This window comes from Onychomys torridus, chromosome 1 (genome assembly GCF_903995425.1).
Source record: "Onychomys torridus chromosome 1, mOncTor1.1, whole genome shotgun sequence".
In the NCBI taxonomy this organism is placed as follows: Eukaryota; Metazoa; Chordata; class Mammalia; order Rodentia; family Cricetidae; genus Onychomys; species Onychomys torridus.
Window position 1 is genome coordinate 45,699,695 of NC_050443.1, and position 16,609 is coordinate 45,716,303.

A 16,609-nucleotide genomic window follows, 5' to 3' on the forward strand; every position below is an offset into this window, starting at 1 on the left:
GCAGATTGAAGGCAGAAAGATCAGTTAAAGGAGAGTTAACCTGAGAAGAAAGGAGGAGGAGGGTAGCTCTGAAAGGGCAGGCAATAATTACAAATGCAATCTCAGACATGCTTAATTTCAAGTTCTGGGAACCATCACAGCAGAGATACAGGAATTGGGCAAGTGGGTATACATGTTTGAAAGATCAAAACTGAGATTTAGGGGGCTAGAAAGATGGCTCAGAGGTTGAGAGGTCCTGAGATCAATTCCCAACAGTCACACGGCGGCTTACAACCTTCTATAATGAGATCTGGTACTCACTTCTGACATGCAGGCAGAACACTGTATAGACAATAAATAAATCAATCTTAAGAAAAGAAAAGACTGAGATCTAGAGTAGACAAGGATCTAAGGGCAATCTACAAAGACTGCAGCACTAAAACCAGTATCCAGTTACAAAGGACTAAGATGACCACATGGACCACAACTACTTTAGGGAAGGAAGATCAAGAGAACTAGGCAAGTTGCCAGTGAAAACACATGAAAGCCAATGGAGTTAATACAAAACATTATTTACTGTCCAGAGAACACACCAAAATACAAGAACTGAAGATCTCTCAATCTGATATCAATATACTTTGTTATCTAACACCACAAAAGAAGAAAATTTCCGCCAGGCAGTGGTGGTGGTGGTGCACGCCTTTAATCCCAGTGCTCGGGAGGCAGAGGCAGGCAGATCTCTGTGAGTTTGGAGGCCAGCCTGGGCTACAGAGCTAGTCCAGGACAGCCAGGGCTGTTTCACAGAGAAACCCTGTCGGGATGGGTGGTGGTGGTACCACACACAAGAGTTAAAGCAACCTAAACAGTTTTTGCATGGCTCCCAGCCCTCCATTAGGAAAACCAAGTCCTGCTCTTTCTGGGCTCCTTCTGGAAGCAACTCTTCGACCTGGATTGTTCCCACTTTCCCAGGAGCTCTAGTTTGTTTTTCTTTTGTGTTGTGTTTTACTTTTGTTGCTGTTGTTAGCTTCTTATTCTACCTGGAGTAGAAAAAAAGACTACTTCTTGGCGTAAGACTGAGTCAGGAACTAAGAAGTACAGGGATGGACCCTGACCCTCTGTGAGTTTTCAAATACACGTCATATTCTACCCACTGCTTTACAGAGGACGTACAAAGACAGGAAATAGGAGACGTGTTAAAAGATAGCAGATGGCACAGAGTGGAAATGATCTGAGGGGTGCTGTTTAAAGTCTCGAAACAGAGATGCCAAGAGGTAGTAAAAAAGATCCATCTCAAGTTCAATGAAATGAGGTCCTGAAGAGACTCCAGGAGCAGTCAGGGACTCAACAAAATCCACAAATACAAGAAAAAAGCAACTCATTAAATGTAAGAATTCAAGTAGTTATTAAAACAAGCATACAGTGACTAAAGGATAAAGTTTCAATAGAAATTAAGTAACAAATGAACACAACTATGTCAGAAATGTGTGAACATACTGACAGCGGCAGGAAACTCGACATCTCTATAAATACAGTATCTCAGAAGTTAATAAAGAAAACCATTTGGAAAAAAGAAGATGGTGCCAATTTTGTAAAAAAGAAAGCATATTTATATATTCACAGGGAAAAGGTTGGCTTTAATAATCATATATTTAAATTTTTGTACTTGCCAAAGTGAGCAAACACATATAAATCTTATAACCCACAAAACAACATGAGTTTTAAATTAAGCAGATAAAAGTAGTGGACCAGTTAGAAGTCAGGATAGAGTTACCCTTGTACACAGGTACAGAAGTTGGAAAAACTTCGAGATATTAGTAAGAGTCCTTCTTGCTCCAGAAGCTAGGCAAAGAGGTATATCCAACTTGAAAATTAACTTACATACACCATGATCTCTTTTTCCTTTAATGTACTGTTAGAAATACTTCAAAATAAAGTAACTTGACGATAAAAGTTGTAATGGAATTGATAAAAGTGAATCAAGTATAATTTGCCCATTTGTCTATCTTTTTAAAAAAGAAAAACATTGGAACAATTAATACAGTACTCTGACAAACTGGTACATTTTTTTCTGGTACTAGTACTGGCAAGGGACTAAGTGTTTATTCTGTCCTTCTTATACAAACAGTACCCCTGGGTAACCAAACAGTACATGAAAGGAAGTTTTCCTTAGATATTCCAGCTAATAAATCATAAAAGAATAAAATTTAAACACCATCATGTGGCGACACCTAGTGTATTAAGAAATCTGGGCAAATGCTTTGTTCAAGCCCACAGGAGGCTTCCCCTTTCTGAATGGAGACAGAGGAAGAGAGGATGGACAGGGAAGGGAGTAGAAAGGTGGGGGTGGGAAGACATGGGAGAAGGGAGGCGAAATTGTAGTTGGTATGTAAAATAAATGAAATGATACAGCCAGATGTAGTGACCTATGCCTGTGATCTCAGCACTTACGGGAAAGATGAGGAGCAAGTTCAAGACAGCTACAGGCACATCACAGCAGCCTGGGCTACGAGGGACCGTGTGGAAGGGGGAGAAGGGAAGAGTGGAAGGAAAGATCTTCTAAAAGCAAACCAAGAAATGTTATGTGATAATGGGCTCATTAATTGCTATCTGTACTGAAATGAGAATACATGGGAGATTTCATCATAGCTTCCATTTGAATGTTTGTCACTTAAAAAAGGAAACTTGAAGGAACTAGAAATCATTTTTCTGAAAAGACCCAAACCAAGAGTGCCCATACCATGACCCAGCTAGCACTAAGAATTCCTCAGCCAGTTCCTTCAGCAGCTGCCTTCTTTTCCAGAAAAGAAAAAGTACAGGAGATCTTAGAGATAGGCAAGCATCTTACTGGAGCATTTTAAAAGATCATCTAACATAACAAGTAAGTATGTAACAGTGTAAAAAAAAAAGTTAACTATCAAATCGCCAGCAGACAATTAGGTATGAGTTCTAAGTGGTAGAAAGATTACATAGGGATCGTGACACTCTGAGTTCTGACCTAGTTTCTGGGCTCAGGACAAAGCTCTTGAGGAAAAAGGAAACCAATGCTAGATGGGTGAGGGATGGATGTGGGAAACATTCCAGGTAAAGGATGCAGTCTAGTCAAAGGCCCAATTCCTAGCAAAATATCTGAATGTATTATATGCTATGATACTGTTATTAAGCTCTGCAAATAACCAGGCACAATCAAATCTGACCATGCTTCTCCCAGAGCTTATACTCTACTGGAAGACACATATGACCCAAACACTTCCTGGCTTGATATATAATCACGGGCTTAACTAAGCACTACCGAGAAAGAAAACCAGTGTCCTAAGAGGAACAAAGAGAAGCCTGGCAGGAAGTGCATGGGAGGACTGAAGAGGGCAAGAGGCGATGCCTCAGATGTTAAGCAAGCATGCTTACAGCTCTTTCATAGGACCAGAGTTAGGATCCAAAGAGCCATCTCAAGGAGCTTACAACCACCTGGAGCTTGGGGATCCGACACCCTCTTCTGGTCTCTGTGAGCAAATCCCAACCACCCCCAACCCCATGCAGGAATGGACAGTTTAATAAATGAGAAGTGGAAAGCAAAGTCTGTCAACAGAGGGCAAAGAGAAAGAGAAAGATGAGGTCATTCAAGTGGACAACAGCCCAATAACCCAGTAACAGTTTACTGACCATGTTACTGATTTTGATCTTTTACTACCTAGAGCCAGAGACCGTAGAAACTTTAGAATGAGTGTGTGTTTGGGTGCATTTTAGAAGATGTGGTAGAGAAACTAACCATAACATGTACACTTTGAAAAGACTACTTTTACAGTTCAGAACAGCATGGACTAGAAGACACAAGGCACCTAGGAGCCAGAGGACGAGGCGGCGTGCTGTGAAATGCTGTCTTCTGGACTCATAAACTCATGGCAGCTGTGGTATTTGCACAGGACCAATCATGGATGGGTGAGGGGCTCATGAGACACTACCTTAGCTGAAGAGCTATTGGCTGCTGGAAGGGGGGACGTTGTTTTCTTGGGAGGTGTGGTCACTGGTAGGTTGCCTGTGCCTTCACAAACACCCCCCAACCTATACATAAAATCAGCACTATCTGGACTCAATAAATTACAAAGGGGGTAGGGGGTGGGCTGAGGGTAGGGAGATTTGGGCTGACTATGATCAAGATACACTGTGTGTGTGTGTGTGTGTGTGTGTGTGTGTGTATGTGTGTGTGTAACTATCAAAGGACAAAAATGATTCTTTATTTTGGAAACACTGGGTCTAAGATCTTCTAAAGAGAAGGCTACTATAGCACTCCAAAGAGAGTAAGTGTGTATGTATGTTACATATGTGAAGAGGGAAGGTAGTAAGTGGTAGAAAATACAGGTAGAATACAATGAAAAGATCAGGTGTGCTCAACTGGTTAAAAAAAGATTTGATAATTAATCACTCACCACTAAGGTGAATATCTAAACTGAGTCATATACACTGGATTTGTAATGTACTTCAAAGCCTCTATTGCCTAATTCATCAAACCAAGCTGTAGCTCTTAACGCTAATGCAAGATAGTTTTCCTAAGTATCTCAAGAGCCCAAGCACCTATTCTGAAACTAAAAAATAACTCGCTGAACTGAATCTACTTATCTATAGAATGAATTTTGTACATGAATAAGCTCAACAATAATTCCTACAGGGCTTTCTCCAATATTAAAATGGGATTCATTTACAATGTTTTAAAAAGATGTGTCAATCATGGTAACTTACTATGTGCTAGGTTCTCAGTGGAGTATACAACTATCTGAGCTGGGTACTGCTTGCCTTTTCTACTCCTGTGTCCTTTTAAATAGGTGAGACAGTAGCAAATGGTAGATAGACTCCCCAAAATTCAAAACCTAGACCCCAAACTCAGTAAGTGAAACAAACTTAAGCTTATTCAATGACCATATATGTATAAATTGTTTTTCTTTTTTCTTTTTCTTTTTGGTTTTTCGGGACAGGGGTTTCTCTGTGTAGCTTTGGTGCCTGTCCTGGAACTCACTCTGTAGACCAGGCTGGCCTTGAACTCACAGAGATCCACCTGGCTCTGCCTCCTGAGTGCTGGGATTAAAGGCGTGCGCCACCACCGCCTGACCATATTTTTTAAGGATTTATCACTGGACTTCTTGCTGTATAGAATCTGGCCTGCTGAGAGGTACACAGTGTTTACATGGCTTTCCACTTTATAATTCATTTATGGACATTTGCCTAATGCATTCTTCTTAAACATTAATGCTATGTTTCACAATAAGAAGATAAAAAAATTAATTGAGCTGGCTAGTTTTGAGTCAAAGCATTTATGTCAGAATCCAGATTTATAACCTGTTTTGGAAAACTGGAAGATCTGGCTGGTCTGACCCCAGGAAAGGGACCAGCTGGAGCTTCAGTAGCTGCTTCCTTCACTGGAGCTTGCTCCCAACAAATACAGTAGTAAGATTCTTCCAGCTCTATGACTCATCCTACCTGTCCAGCCTAAGACTCACCTAACACATATGAACGTTCGTCTGATGCTCATTTAGAACACAGGAGCATTTAAATGTACACGTTTGAGTTAGAATCAGGTGGGTGACTAACTATAGTGAATGAATTAGCCTTGGATTCTTCACCTGTAAAAGGATTCTTCACCTTTAAGAGATTAATAGTACCTAATAGGATTCTAAACATCAAATAAGTATATCTATGAAACACTAAGTTCAGTATCTGTGAGTCAGCACTCAACATAAATGCATAATCTATTTTCAATGCCCACTCATTTCCAATTTTACAGGTAATATAGCGTCAGCACAGTATATTTTTGTTTGATTAAATAGTCCAGTACAAATAAAAAAATTATTTTTTAAAAAGATTTATTTATTTATTATGTACACAGTGTTCTGTCTGCATGTATGCCTACAGGCCAGAAGAGGGCACTAGATCTCATTACAGATGGTTGTGAGCCACCATGTGGTTGCTGGAAATTGAACTCAGGACCTCTGGGAGAGCAGTCGGTGCTCTTAACCACTGAGCCATCTCTCCAGACCAATAAAAAAATTATTAAGTAAGTCTTCTAAAGTCCTTTTCTATGATACTACTGAAAAAGATTTACATTTTGAAAGCCAGATCTGTTTTAGATGGTTTTGTCTAAAATACATCTTTTGATTGGAGATTTCAATAGTCTTACCAGAGTCGAGTAAGGAGATGCCCACTATAGATTTAAGACTTACTCATAAAATATTCTCAAAATTAAAACTAACCAAAATCGGTTTTCATACAACTGCTAGAACTCATAATAGCTGGAAAATTTGTTCAAATAATTCGTTTTGCACAATATTCAACCAATACAAAACCACAACTTAACCTACTTTTTTTCCTCCCCAAAGTCAATAAGGCAAGAAGTTTTCCTACAATAAAAGGCTACGAAGGGCAGGCTAGGTACAGTATAATCCCTGCACTCAGGAGGTGGAGGCAGAACTGAGTTCAAAATCAGTCTGAGCCACATAACACGTTTGAGGTCGGTCAGCCTAGACAGGTCAAGTTGTCCAAGATAGTCTGGAACTCCTTATATAGATGAAGATGACCTTGAGCTACTAACCCTCAGGCCTCCACCTTCCCAAAGATGGGATTACAGGCATTGCCACACCCATTTTATGCAGTACTAGGGCTTTGTGCATGCTAGACAAGCAAGCACTCTGCCAACTGAGAGATGCATCCAGCCCCAAATTCTTTGGTTTTTACACAATGAATTACAAGTTTTAAAACGGATCATTACACTATAGAGCAGCTGAATACTATAAATTTTTGTGTTTTTGTTTTTCAAGACAGTCTTTCAGCCTCGGAGGTCCCCTGCCTCTGCCTCCCAAGTGCTAGGTTTAAAGGCAAGTGCCATCACCAACCAGTTATACTAGAAACTTCTAAAGAGCACAGAACTAAACCAAAATGTACTCAGTGTTAACAAAAAACAATTAGTCATTCTTGGTATCCTTCTAAATTCCAGATTTAAGAGATTTAATTAGCCAGCAGTGGTGGTGCACACCTTTAATCCCAGCACTCAGAGACAAGCAGGCAGATCCCTGAGTTCAAGGCCAGCCTGGTCTACAGAGCAAGTTCCAGGACAACCAGGGCTACACAGAGAAATCCTGCCTCAAAAACAAAAACAAAAACAAACAAACAAAAAAAAAAACAAGCAACAACAAAAAGATGTATGGGGGGGGGTGCCTGGAGAGATGGCTCAAGTGTTAGGAGCACTGCTGCTCTTCCCGAGGGCCTGCCTGGCAGCTCACAACTGCCTGGAACTCCAGTTCCAGAAAAGCCAACACCCTTGAACAGACGTGTAGGCAAAACATCAATGCACTTAAATAAATAAAATATTTAGAGAAAAGATTTAACTATAAATGTAACATGTATTCATTCATCTGAAATTTTTTAAAAAGATGATGTGGTAGTTCACACCAGAAACACCAGTTCTTGGAAGTGGTAACACTGAATTCAGAGCTAACCACAGCTATACAATGAGTCTGAGATCAATCACAGTTTTATGAAAACTCACCTCAAAACAATAACAAAAACATTCTTTTAAACAGCAGCACCAATATCAAAACAGTGAAAACTCCTAAAAGAAGAATTTTTTTTTTTTTTTTCTGAGACAGGGTCTTTCTGTGTAGCTCTCTCTTTGGCTGTCCCAAACTCACTCTATAGACCAGGTTGGCCTCCAACTCACAAAGATCTGACTGCCTCTGCCTCCTGAGTGCTGAGATTAAAGATGTGCACCACCACCACCACCTGGCTGAAAATGGAAATCTTTATCTTGGGAATGTACTGTCTTTTAAAAAAGAAAAAACTTAAAAGATTCCAGCGGGTTGAAACAAACTTACTTGAAACTTTTGTTGCTCGTCACTATCCACAGAAAATATCCTTTGTGTGCTCGGTAAACTGGAATGAGTTCATGTGTCAGCCAATCGACTTCCTCGTATTCTGCCAGCACACAAACACCTTGTTCCGACACATAACTAAACTGCACCCGAGACAAAATCTAACAACATGTTATCTTTCAAAGATTTAGTACGACAAATACAACAGCTCAGGGCCTATTATACCTCCAATGGTGTATTTTAAGGTACAAGGTTTGGCACCGCTGGCTTTATAGTGAACTGTATAGCCAATCATTCAGAATTCAATCATTTTTTTCCATTTTGGGGTTATAAAATGAAACTTCTGACTCACACCCTTCATACCTACCCAAGCTTCTCACTCATTATTAAGAATTTATCTGCTTAAGAAGAAATGGAATAGTTGGCCCATAAAGGAGCCACCTGAAGCCACTCTTCTCTGCAATAAATAAATAAAGCAGCACTCTAGGTCAAAGATAGCTAAGGGTCTAGTTGTATTGTTGGCTTACAAAGGAAATGCTACTGAGAAACAGAGGGAGAGTGAGTTTGAAACTTGGTAAACTATCCTAATGGCTATCTCTTTCCACCAGATTAAATGTTGCCAAACTTAGAAGATGTTTGGTCTTTTTGGTGGTGGTGGTGGGTTTTGGTTTTGTTTTTGTTTTTGACATTGCCTATCAAAGTTAGGAGTTGGAAGACAAAGGTCAAATATTTCAGGAGTATCACTCTAAACAAAAGCCCTCTTTTCATTTTAGTTGACACTTGATAAAAGCTCTGCTAACAACAGTTAGTTAGCAGAGCTGCCCGCTCTCCCTCACCTCCAAGTTTGTCATCCATTATGAGGTGGCTCAGTGGGGACCTGGAGTAAGTGTGAATGAAAGCTTTGCAGCCTGGGATCTTCTGCAGCTAGGCACAGGGGGACAGAAGTCACAGGAATCGAAAGCTCTCTGTCTCTCAGAAGACTGAATTATTAACACATCAGAGCTCAATCATGAGACAAAATTACATCTCACAAATTTTCATCAAAACTATTATTTTGAGACACCCCCAGAAAAAGATTTTTAAAAAATAGGTTTTTTAAAAAAGATATTTCCATAACAGCACAGTGATCTTATTTATTCTGATTTACTCTTAGCTATACTGAACTTACATTAGGTCTCTAAATAGAAAAGGATTAGAGAACAGGTAACTCAGAGACAGAATTCCAATTCTAGGATTTAAAAAAACAACAAGCGAAGCTACTGTAATTTTCCCCTCAAAGCAAACAAGAAATTACTGTAAACAGCCATCACAGCCCTAAAAGCCGCAGATTGCTCTGTAACTACTGGTGAGTGAGGCTGACACTACCTCCACAGCAGGCAACAGAGAGGGAGCATCAAGTCTTCCTCAAGTCTGGAATAAAAGTTCACTTTACAAGTTCCTACCATGAGAACATCTAACTACTGGGGAAAAGAGCACTGTATCAGTAAGTTATGAAGCTACACAATGCAGTGAGGACGACCAGCCAATTTACATGAATTAAAGCTTTAATGAATGGCATCTAAAATGCTGAACACAGCTACACACTTAAAAACCTGTGTCTAAAATACTACATTCTGGTGAAAACTACTGTACAAAGCAGCAAAGGGGAGTGGGGGTATCACTAGAACAAAGATCACAAATGGTGGCAGACTAATAAAGCGAAAATCTTAAGCTTCAAGTGAGTTTTTACTTTACTCTTGAAGTATATGAAACAAATACTCACTGATCAGTTAAGTACCAAAGTAAAAGTTTTTTTAACAGTTCCTCAGCAAATAATCCCTGTCCATAAAGACTGATGTAACAAGTTTTGCACATTACCTTAGATATTTTCTGCAGTTTAGTTTCAAAACTATTCAGCTATTGAAAAAACTCACTGTGCCTCACTTGGTATAGATTCCTGAGAATCCTCACAATAAACAGAGTAACAGTTTAAAAAAGAAAAATGTAAATCATTATTATACCCATCTACATTATTTCATATATAACCACTAGGAAAACCATAACTGTTTCTCAGACACAAACATTTTATTACACAGCAAAACACTAAGATAACCAAGGAAGGCACAATAATTTTTACTGTTTCTTCCAAAGTGACACAACTTGAAATTCCAGAAGCCATTCTACTCCCTTCAGCCACTTTCTGTGGGTCAGCCAATGAAAATGTTCCTAATAATTACTAATACTGTTTTCTTCCTTAATTAAGCCATTACTTGGTAAGGCAGAGAACCATCCCCAAATTTCTGTTTTCAACTTTCAAGTAACTATTATCAAGTACAGTAGTAAGCAAGAATTCATTGCAAATTCGGAGGCCCATCATACACGTAAAAAAAAAGGGTTGTCCCAGGGTTGGGAATTTAGCTCAGTGGTAGAGCACTTGCCTAACAAGCACAAGGCCCTGGGTTCGATCCTCAGCTCAAAAAAGAACCCAAAACAGAAACAAAAAAGGGTTGTCCCTTTACCCTGCATATCACGCACAGAGAAGCCCTGTTCAAACACTCGTGTTTGCACTGCGTGCATGCGCACACACTGTGCTTGTGTCTCCCTACACCTTTCTCTTTGTCGCTTATTTTTTGAAACACTTAAAATTTCAGGAGGGTCAGGGAAGAAAGGATGGCTTAGTGGATAGAGGTGCTTGCGACTCAGATGCAAGACTGACCAACGCCACAAAATTGTTGTCCACTGGGTCACCACAGCATGTGTGTACTCATCAGACACCCACAATAAATAACAACTACAACAAAGATCCATCTGGATTTAGTTGTTGCATATGAGGCAGAAAAGAAACATTTTAAAAGGAAGGTATCAATCACTCTTTGTAGTTTTATTTCCCGAATAATGGATTCTTTCCCAATAATCTATACTTAGTTTGACATATATTCATAGTTTTCCCTTTTGCTGGGCTAACTGTGCCTAGGCAAACTATTTCTACTTCACAGCAATACTGTGAGAATTAAAAGAATTACCGATACAGAACTAACAGCACATATAAAAAGTCGATCGCAATCACTAACAGCTGTGTGGCTCCAGTCTATTCCTGAACCAATAACCTTCTTTAAATTACTCTGAATTTATAATAAATTAGATTTTCTGAAAGGACTTTCTCCTTCCATTCATTTACAAGGTAAGATAAACATCTTATCAAGCTATCATGTTTTCTATAACGCCACACCGGAATGATACTTGTAACTGCACTGCACTCAATTTGGAAACCACAGGTAAGTTCTGACTCTCTTCACTCAGAGTGTTATGGCACTGTCTTGGATTTGATGTCCTTTGCCTAAATTCGGACAACAAACCATTATTTGTTGTATTTATTCTTAAGTATAGGCTTTGGAGGAAGATTTTAATAGTGTATATCAGAATTTCAAATGAACTCTTTGACACAGCAATTTCATTTTTAAGAATTTGCCATACAGTAGTAAGTGCACAGATACAAAAATGTAAATACAATCATACAAAGTGTACTCATTACAATAACAATATCCTGGAAACAAGCCAAACATCTCCTCAAAAAGGCAATGATGACCTGAGCAGCAAAAGGAAAACCACTGAACCATTACAAAAATACAGAATCAAAAGTCTTGGCTTAGTCACAAGTTCTACAACTGTTGAGCTAAAAACAGAAGAGCAAGCCGCAAAATTTGTGCCTGCACCATATTTTCCCGGTAGGAGAAAGAAAAGCGCCCTATGTAAAGCACTGACAGAGCCGGCCTCTTCAGCATTTTTGATTCCCTCAGAACAATGAATGTGACTTAGGGAAACAACTGGTTAGCACTGCATTTACCTGCTCATTTATGGTGGCTCTAGCTTTACTTAAGACTTCAAAGTGCTCCCCTAACACAGCATCCAAGAAAATAACCCTTCAATTCCCAGATAATCATGCAAATATTTAACTAGAAAGGCTTTAACCATGTTCCATAAAAATCTCAGTATCATAATTTATGTGTAAAAACACACCTTTTAAAGCACCTTGCCAGAGCAAGCTATTGGAAACACTTCTCTTGTAATAACACTTTCCAAGTGTGTTGTCTTGAATAACAAGTACCAGGAGGGCTCACACTTTGAAACAAAGTGACATTCTGTGTAATATGGTAACAAAGTCTTTCTTCTCAGGAAAGGATGTCCCAGCAAAGGTAAATAACGTGTTTTATAAGTAACAAATGTTGCACTGACTCTAGTTTTTGGACCCAGTCTTACATTTAGATGGTTCATCAAGTACATTCAAAAAAGATACAAACTAAATTATCCCTAAAGGAAGAATACTCCATTCCTTAAAGTATACTCAACTACTAACTGCTAACTGCTGCCAGCCAAAAGCCGTGGTCCTGTTAAGAATTCAGACGCTTCCTTCATCTGCTCCCAAAGGTTATGATTAAGTATTTCAAATAGAAAAATAGATAAAATCACCACCTGTTTTAAAGTGCGTAAGTAATAAATTTTTAAGGAAGTTTTTTTTCCACTCATCACATTTTGTATTCCTGTCACTGTTTGAAAGAGCAAGCACTTTTTAAGATGTTTCAAAAGAATTAAAATGTACAAAAGAAGAGGAGTCTAACTCGTTTTCAAATTTTTTAGCTTAATGTAGTACTTAATAATATAAGACATGCTGTATCAAGAAACACACTTTCAAAACACACAGGAAAATGAATCGGGAAGTTGTTTTGTGCAGAATTCACCGGGTATTTTTTGTTGTTGTTTGGATCCATCTTACTGTCCATGTGTAGGGACACTTTTGTGATACTTCTGAAAAGTTGAAATTGAAGTGTTAAGAACTTTCCTCCTCCTGTTGCCTCACACAAATAATAAACCTCAAAATAAACCTTAGCTACTCTCGAGCTGAGTGTTTTGCTGTCTCAAAGCTTTATCGCTGCCATGGCGCATACCGCAGCGGGTGACATCAGATCGAAACTACAGGGTTTCGCCGGGTACCAACCACTCCTCCAGAGACAGCCCCGGCTACCCACCGGCCTGCCGCAGGTGACACCCCTGCGTCTCCGCGGACACGCTCTCGGGGACCTGAGAATCCTCACCCGGGGCGACTTTCCCAGGCGCGAGACCTGTTGCACGTCGCCTCCCAGCGCGAGCCGGAGCCAGGCACCGGCAGCCGTGCACCTGCCCGGGCGGCAGGCGCGCCCCCAGCCCGCCCTCCTCCCCTCCCTCCCCGCCCCGCCACCGTCGCCCCCGGCTGCCGCCCGCGGGGAGGGCGGGGCGAGGACCCCCCGCCGTCCCCCCTGGTCTTCCCCCAGCGCCCCGCCCGCAGCCCCGCCGGCCCTGAGCCCTCACCTTAGCGGCCGCGGCCCTGGCGGACATCTTGTCTCTCTCGGCGCCGCGCGAGGCTCCTCGGACCCGAAACTCCGCGCCGCCGGCCCGCCCGCCCGCTCCTCACGCCACCGTCCGCATAAACATCTCCCGGGGACGAGCGGGGCAGGGGCGGGGGCGGCCGGAAAGGCCCGGCCCACGGGGAGGGGATTCAAGTAGGACAAAAGTCCGGGAAGCGTCCGCCCCGCCCGGGCTTCTCCGCGGGGCACACCCGGCCACCGGCTCGGCCTCCGCCGCCCTCGGCCCGCTCGCCGCTCCGCAGCACCGAGCCCCCCGGCTTGTCCCCTCCGCCCTCGGGCGTCTCCTCAGAAGCCTGCTCCCGCACCTAACTTCCCCGGAACGCGCGGCCGCCGAGAGACGTGCCGTCGGCGGGCAGAGCCGTCGCGGGCAACTCTGGCAGCCACGCAAAACCTGCCGGACCGGGCCACTGAGCATGCCCAGCCGGCGGGGGCGGGGCCTCGGCGAGGGGCGGGGCCAAGCCGGGTCCGACCCCCGCGCGGAAGGAAAAGCTCAGCTCTCCAAGTAACTTGCTAGGCGGTTTCCGCTGCCGCGCGAACCATCCTGTTTGTTTTTTAATCAAAGATCCGGCAGTATTCGCCCTCAGAGAACTACAAACCCTTGTGTGCCAAAGCTTTTCGACTCCCTACGGAGACTTGTCGACTCTCCCCTCAGCCAGCCTCCCCGGATCAGTCCCACGCAGGAGTGTGGCAGGAAAGACCGGCCTGGCCAATACCTGACTGTGGTTCCCTTAACCTCTCAAGTAACAATGGTCACAACTGTCACCACGTGTCTGAGCATTGTTACCCTACTGAAGGGAGATGTGTTTTTGTTTAAAGCACATCAGAAGCGTTCTAGCAGGCTCAGAACTAGTCAACTGCCTTAAATAAGCCAAGTTACAGATCTGGGCGCTGAGGGGAACAAGCATCCAATGACATTTTGGGCTATCAAGACTGCTGAAATTTTTGGCCCCTGAAGAGATAGATCAGGCTGCCTGCCTTTCTAAATCTTGTCCTCCAGCTCAAGCTGGTCAGAAAAGGAAGTTTAAGTACACGCGGAACCCACCATCCAGTTCAATGGGCCACTGTGCAAAACTTAGGCCAACTAACTGCCTTGATGAACAGGAAAAATGGGTAGAAAATCATTTCGAGCTTCATTAATCTACACTCAATACTGTAAAGCTCTTCACAAATATCAAAGTTTTAGTAACATTAAATAATACCCTTGAAGTACCTACACACAGGGTATATGTGGAGGGGGGTGCGGCACAAACAGGGTTTTAAACAATAGTTTTTAGAATTCAACTGCATGACAAAATCAAACTTGATTCTAGGAAGCATCCGTATGACACACAAACACCAATTAAGGTTTCAAAGCCATGCGTTTTACAACTCTTCAGCTAGTTGGACTAGAAAAGAACATTGTGCAAACCAAACCCTATTTCTTGCCATGCATAACAACAGTTAAAGTAGTGTTTTGTTTTAGTCATATTGCATGCGATTGTTTTAAAGGCAATGTGCCCTGTGTTCACTTAAGAAGGGTGATTAAATTTTTCCTATGAGAAGACAGCATTATGAAAAAACTTAGGTATGCTGTATTTTAGAAAGTGTATTGAAGGTCTTTCACATGAGTGCATTAATATTTAATAAGATACGCATTCTGCAAATGTGCCTAAAGGCAGGTAGGGTGTTTTGTGCACATAATCTTCACCTTTTCTCATTGGTCAATCTTCTATCAAGTCTCCCACTATGTAAGTTAAATGTTAGATCTCGTCTCGGCAACTTGTCTCAAATCCAATATACCTGATCAATCTTATCTTTTTCATGGCTTTAAAAAAAATTAAATCAAGTAAAAACATTTCACTTTCATAGTACTTTGCTTTAAAAAGTATATCAAATTAAAAATGTCCAGTTAACGTAACACTTTAAAAATTTCCAATGGTATTTTGAATAACTGGATTAAATTATCTAAATTGAACTGTATGATACACTAGGTGAATTGAACAGATAATCTTAGTATCTAAATCAAACTATATTTGTGTATCTTCTCTAAATAGCAAGAGAAATTGCCATCATTTATAGAAATGAAGATGCCATACTGACACCTATTAATTTGTATGCTAATTAAAAATTAAGAAATAAAAATCATTTTAAAGAAAAACACTATTGTCAGGAATCTAGCTCCGCCCTACAGTTTATCTAGAGGGAGGTGCTTCAATATGGAGTGGAGAGCATATAGCATAATCTCAAAGACACACCCTTAACTTTAACAAGAGTTTATCCACTGAACACAGAAAAGGTTTTCAAATTATACCATGACATTAATGATTACAGATAGATGTGGCTACATTTTCTCTGGGTCTAAATCAAAAGGGGAGAAATGCAAGCAAGTTAGAGAACCTCACTATGAGTTTCAAGAAAGTTCACCCACGAATTTCCCTTTGTGTAAAGATTTCTCTCTGATCTAATGCAAAGGAACAGGAAACTAGAAACCACAACAGTCAGAAGCACAACTTCCTGTGGGATTTCTGGTGTCTGTGGTCAGAAAGAAAGAAGCACTAGGCATGCACAGTCTTTAGAAATCTTAGAATTACTTAGTAAAACAGCCTATGAACTATAGCTACGCTTACATTTTACATATGTTTATTTTTATTTCCACTGTAATAACAAAACAAACAACAATCTCTAAAAAGGCTATTTTAATGTTGCTTTTGGTAAGAGCTGTGTGTTTACTCTTGCAAAGGGAAGAGGAAATGTTGGGCACCATAAGGCGATCTTGATAAGGCAACAGAAGGGAGAATATCTATAAAAAGACAACACTATTAACAGCTGGATACATCACTGAATGCTTTGACCAGACCACATCACCAAAGAGGGAATGGCTTTAGGTCTTTCCTATGTCACAGAGCAGAGCGAAATGTGGAAGCAACTTTCTTCGACTTCTCAAGTTTCTAGAATCCTTGAACAAGCTGCGCATGGTGGTGCATGCCTTTAACCCCAGCAGAGGACAGAGGCTGGAGCAGGAGGAGCTCAGTGATTCTGAGGACAGCTTGTCCACTTAGTGAGTTCCAGAACAGCCAGAGCTACAGAGAGACCCATCTCAATACATACATACATACATACATACATACATACATACATACATACATACATAGCTATCTGTTCTGATCTTTAGTTTACACTTAGTTATTTCTCTCTCTCTCTCTCTCTCTCTCTCTCTCTCTCTCTCTCTCTCTCTGTGTGTGCGCGTGCATATGTGTGTGTGTGTTTGCTCAAGCACATGCATGTACATACCACAGCATACATATGGAAGTCAGAACAACTTGGGGGTGGGGGAGTCAGTTCTTTCCTTCCACCAAATAGGTCCCAGGGATCAAACTCACGTCATTAGGGTTGACACTTACCTGTTGAGTCCTTTCACCAGCC

At 41.2% G+C, this 16,609-nt stretch overlaps 1 protein-coding gene across 7 annotated transcripts in view; it reads right to left on the bottom strand.

Moving 5' to 3' along the window:
- Positions 1–16,609, bottom strand: part of Tjp1 (tight junction protein 1) — a 247,469-nt gene that overhangs the window by 67,899 nt on the left and 162,961 nt on the right. Inside the window, exon 1 of one of the 7 annotated variants that reach the window (XM_036184805.1) lies at positions 13,152–13,602. The exons of 5 other annotated variants lie outside the window; for them this stretch is intronic. In XM_036184805.1, the coding sequence (XP_036040698.1) occupies positions 13,152–13,178 (27 nt within the window). In that variant the 5' untranslated portion in view covers positions 13,179–13,602. Of the gene's footprint in view, positions 1–13,151; positions 13,603–16,609 lie in introns of those variants that run through there. One more of the 7 variants, XM_036184823.1, reaches the window with a different exon arrangement.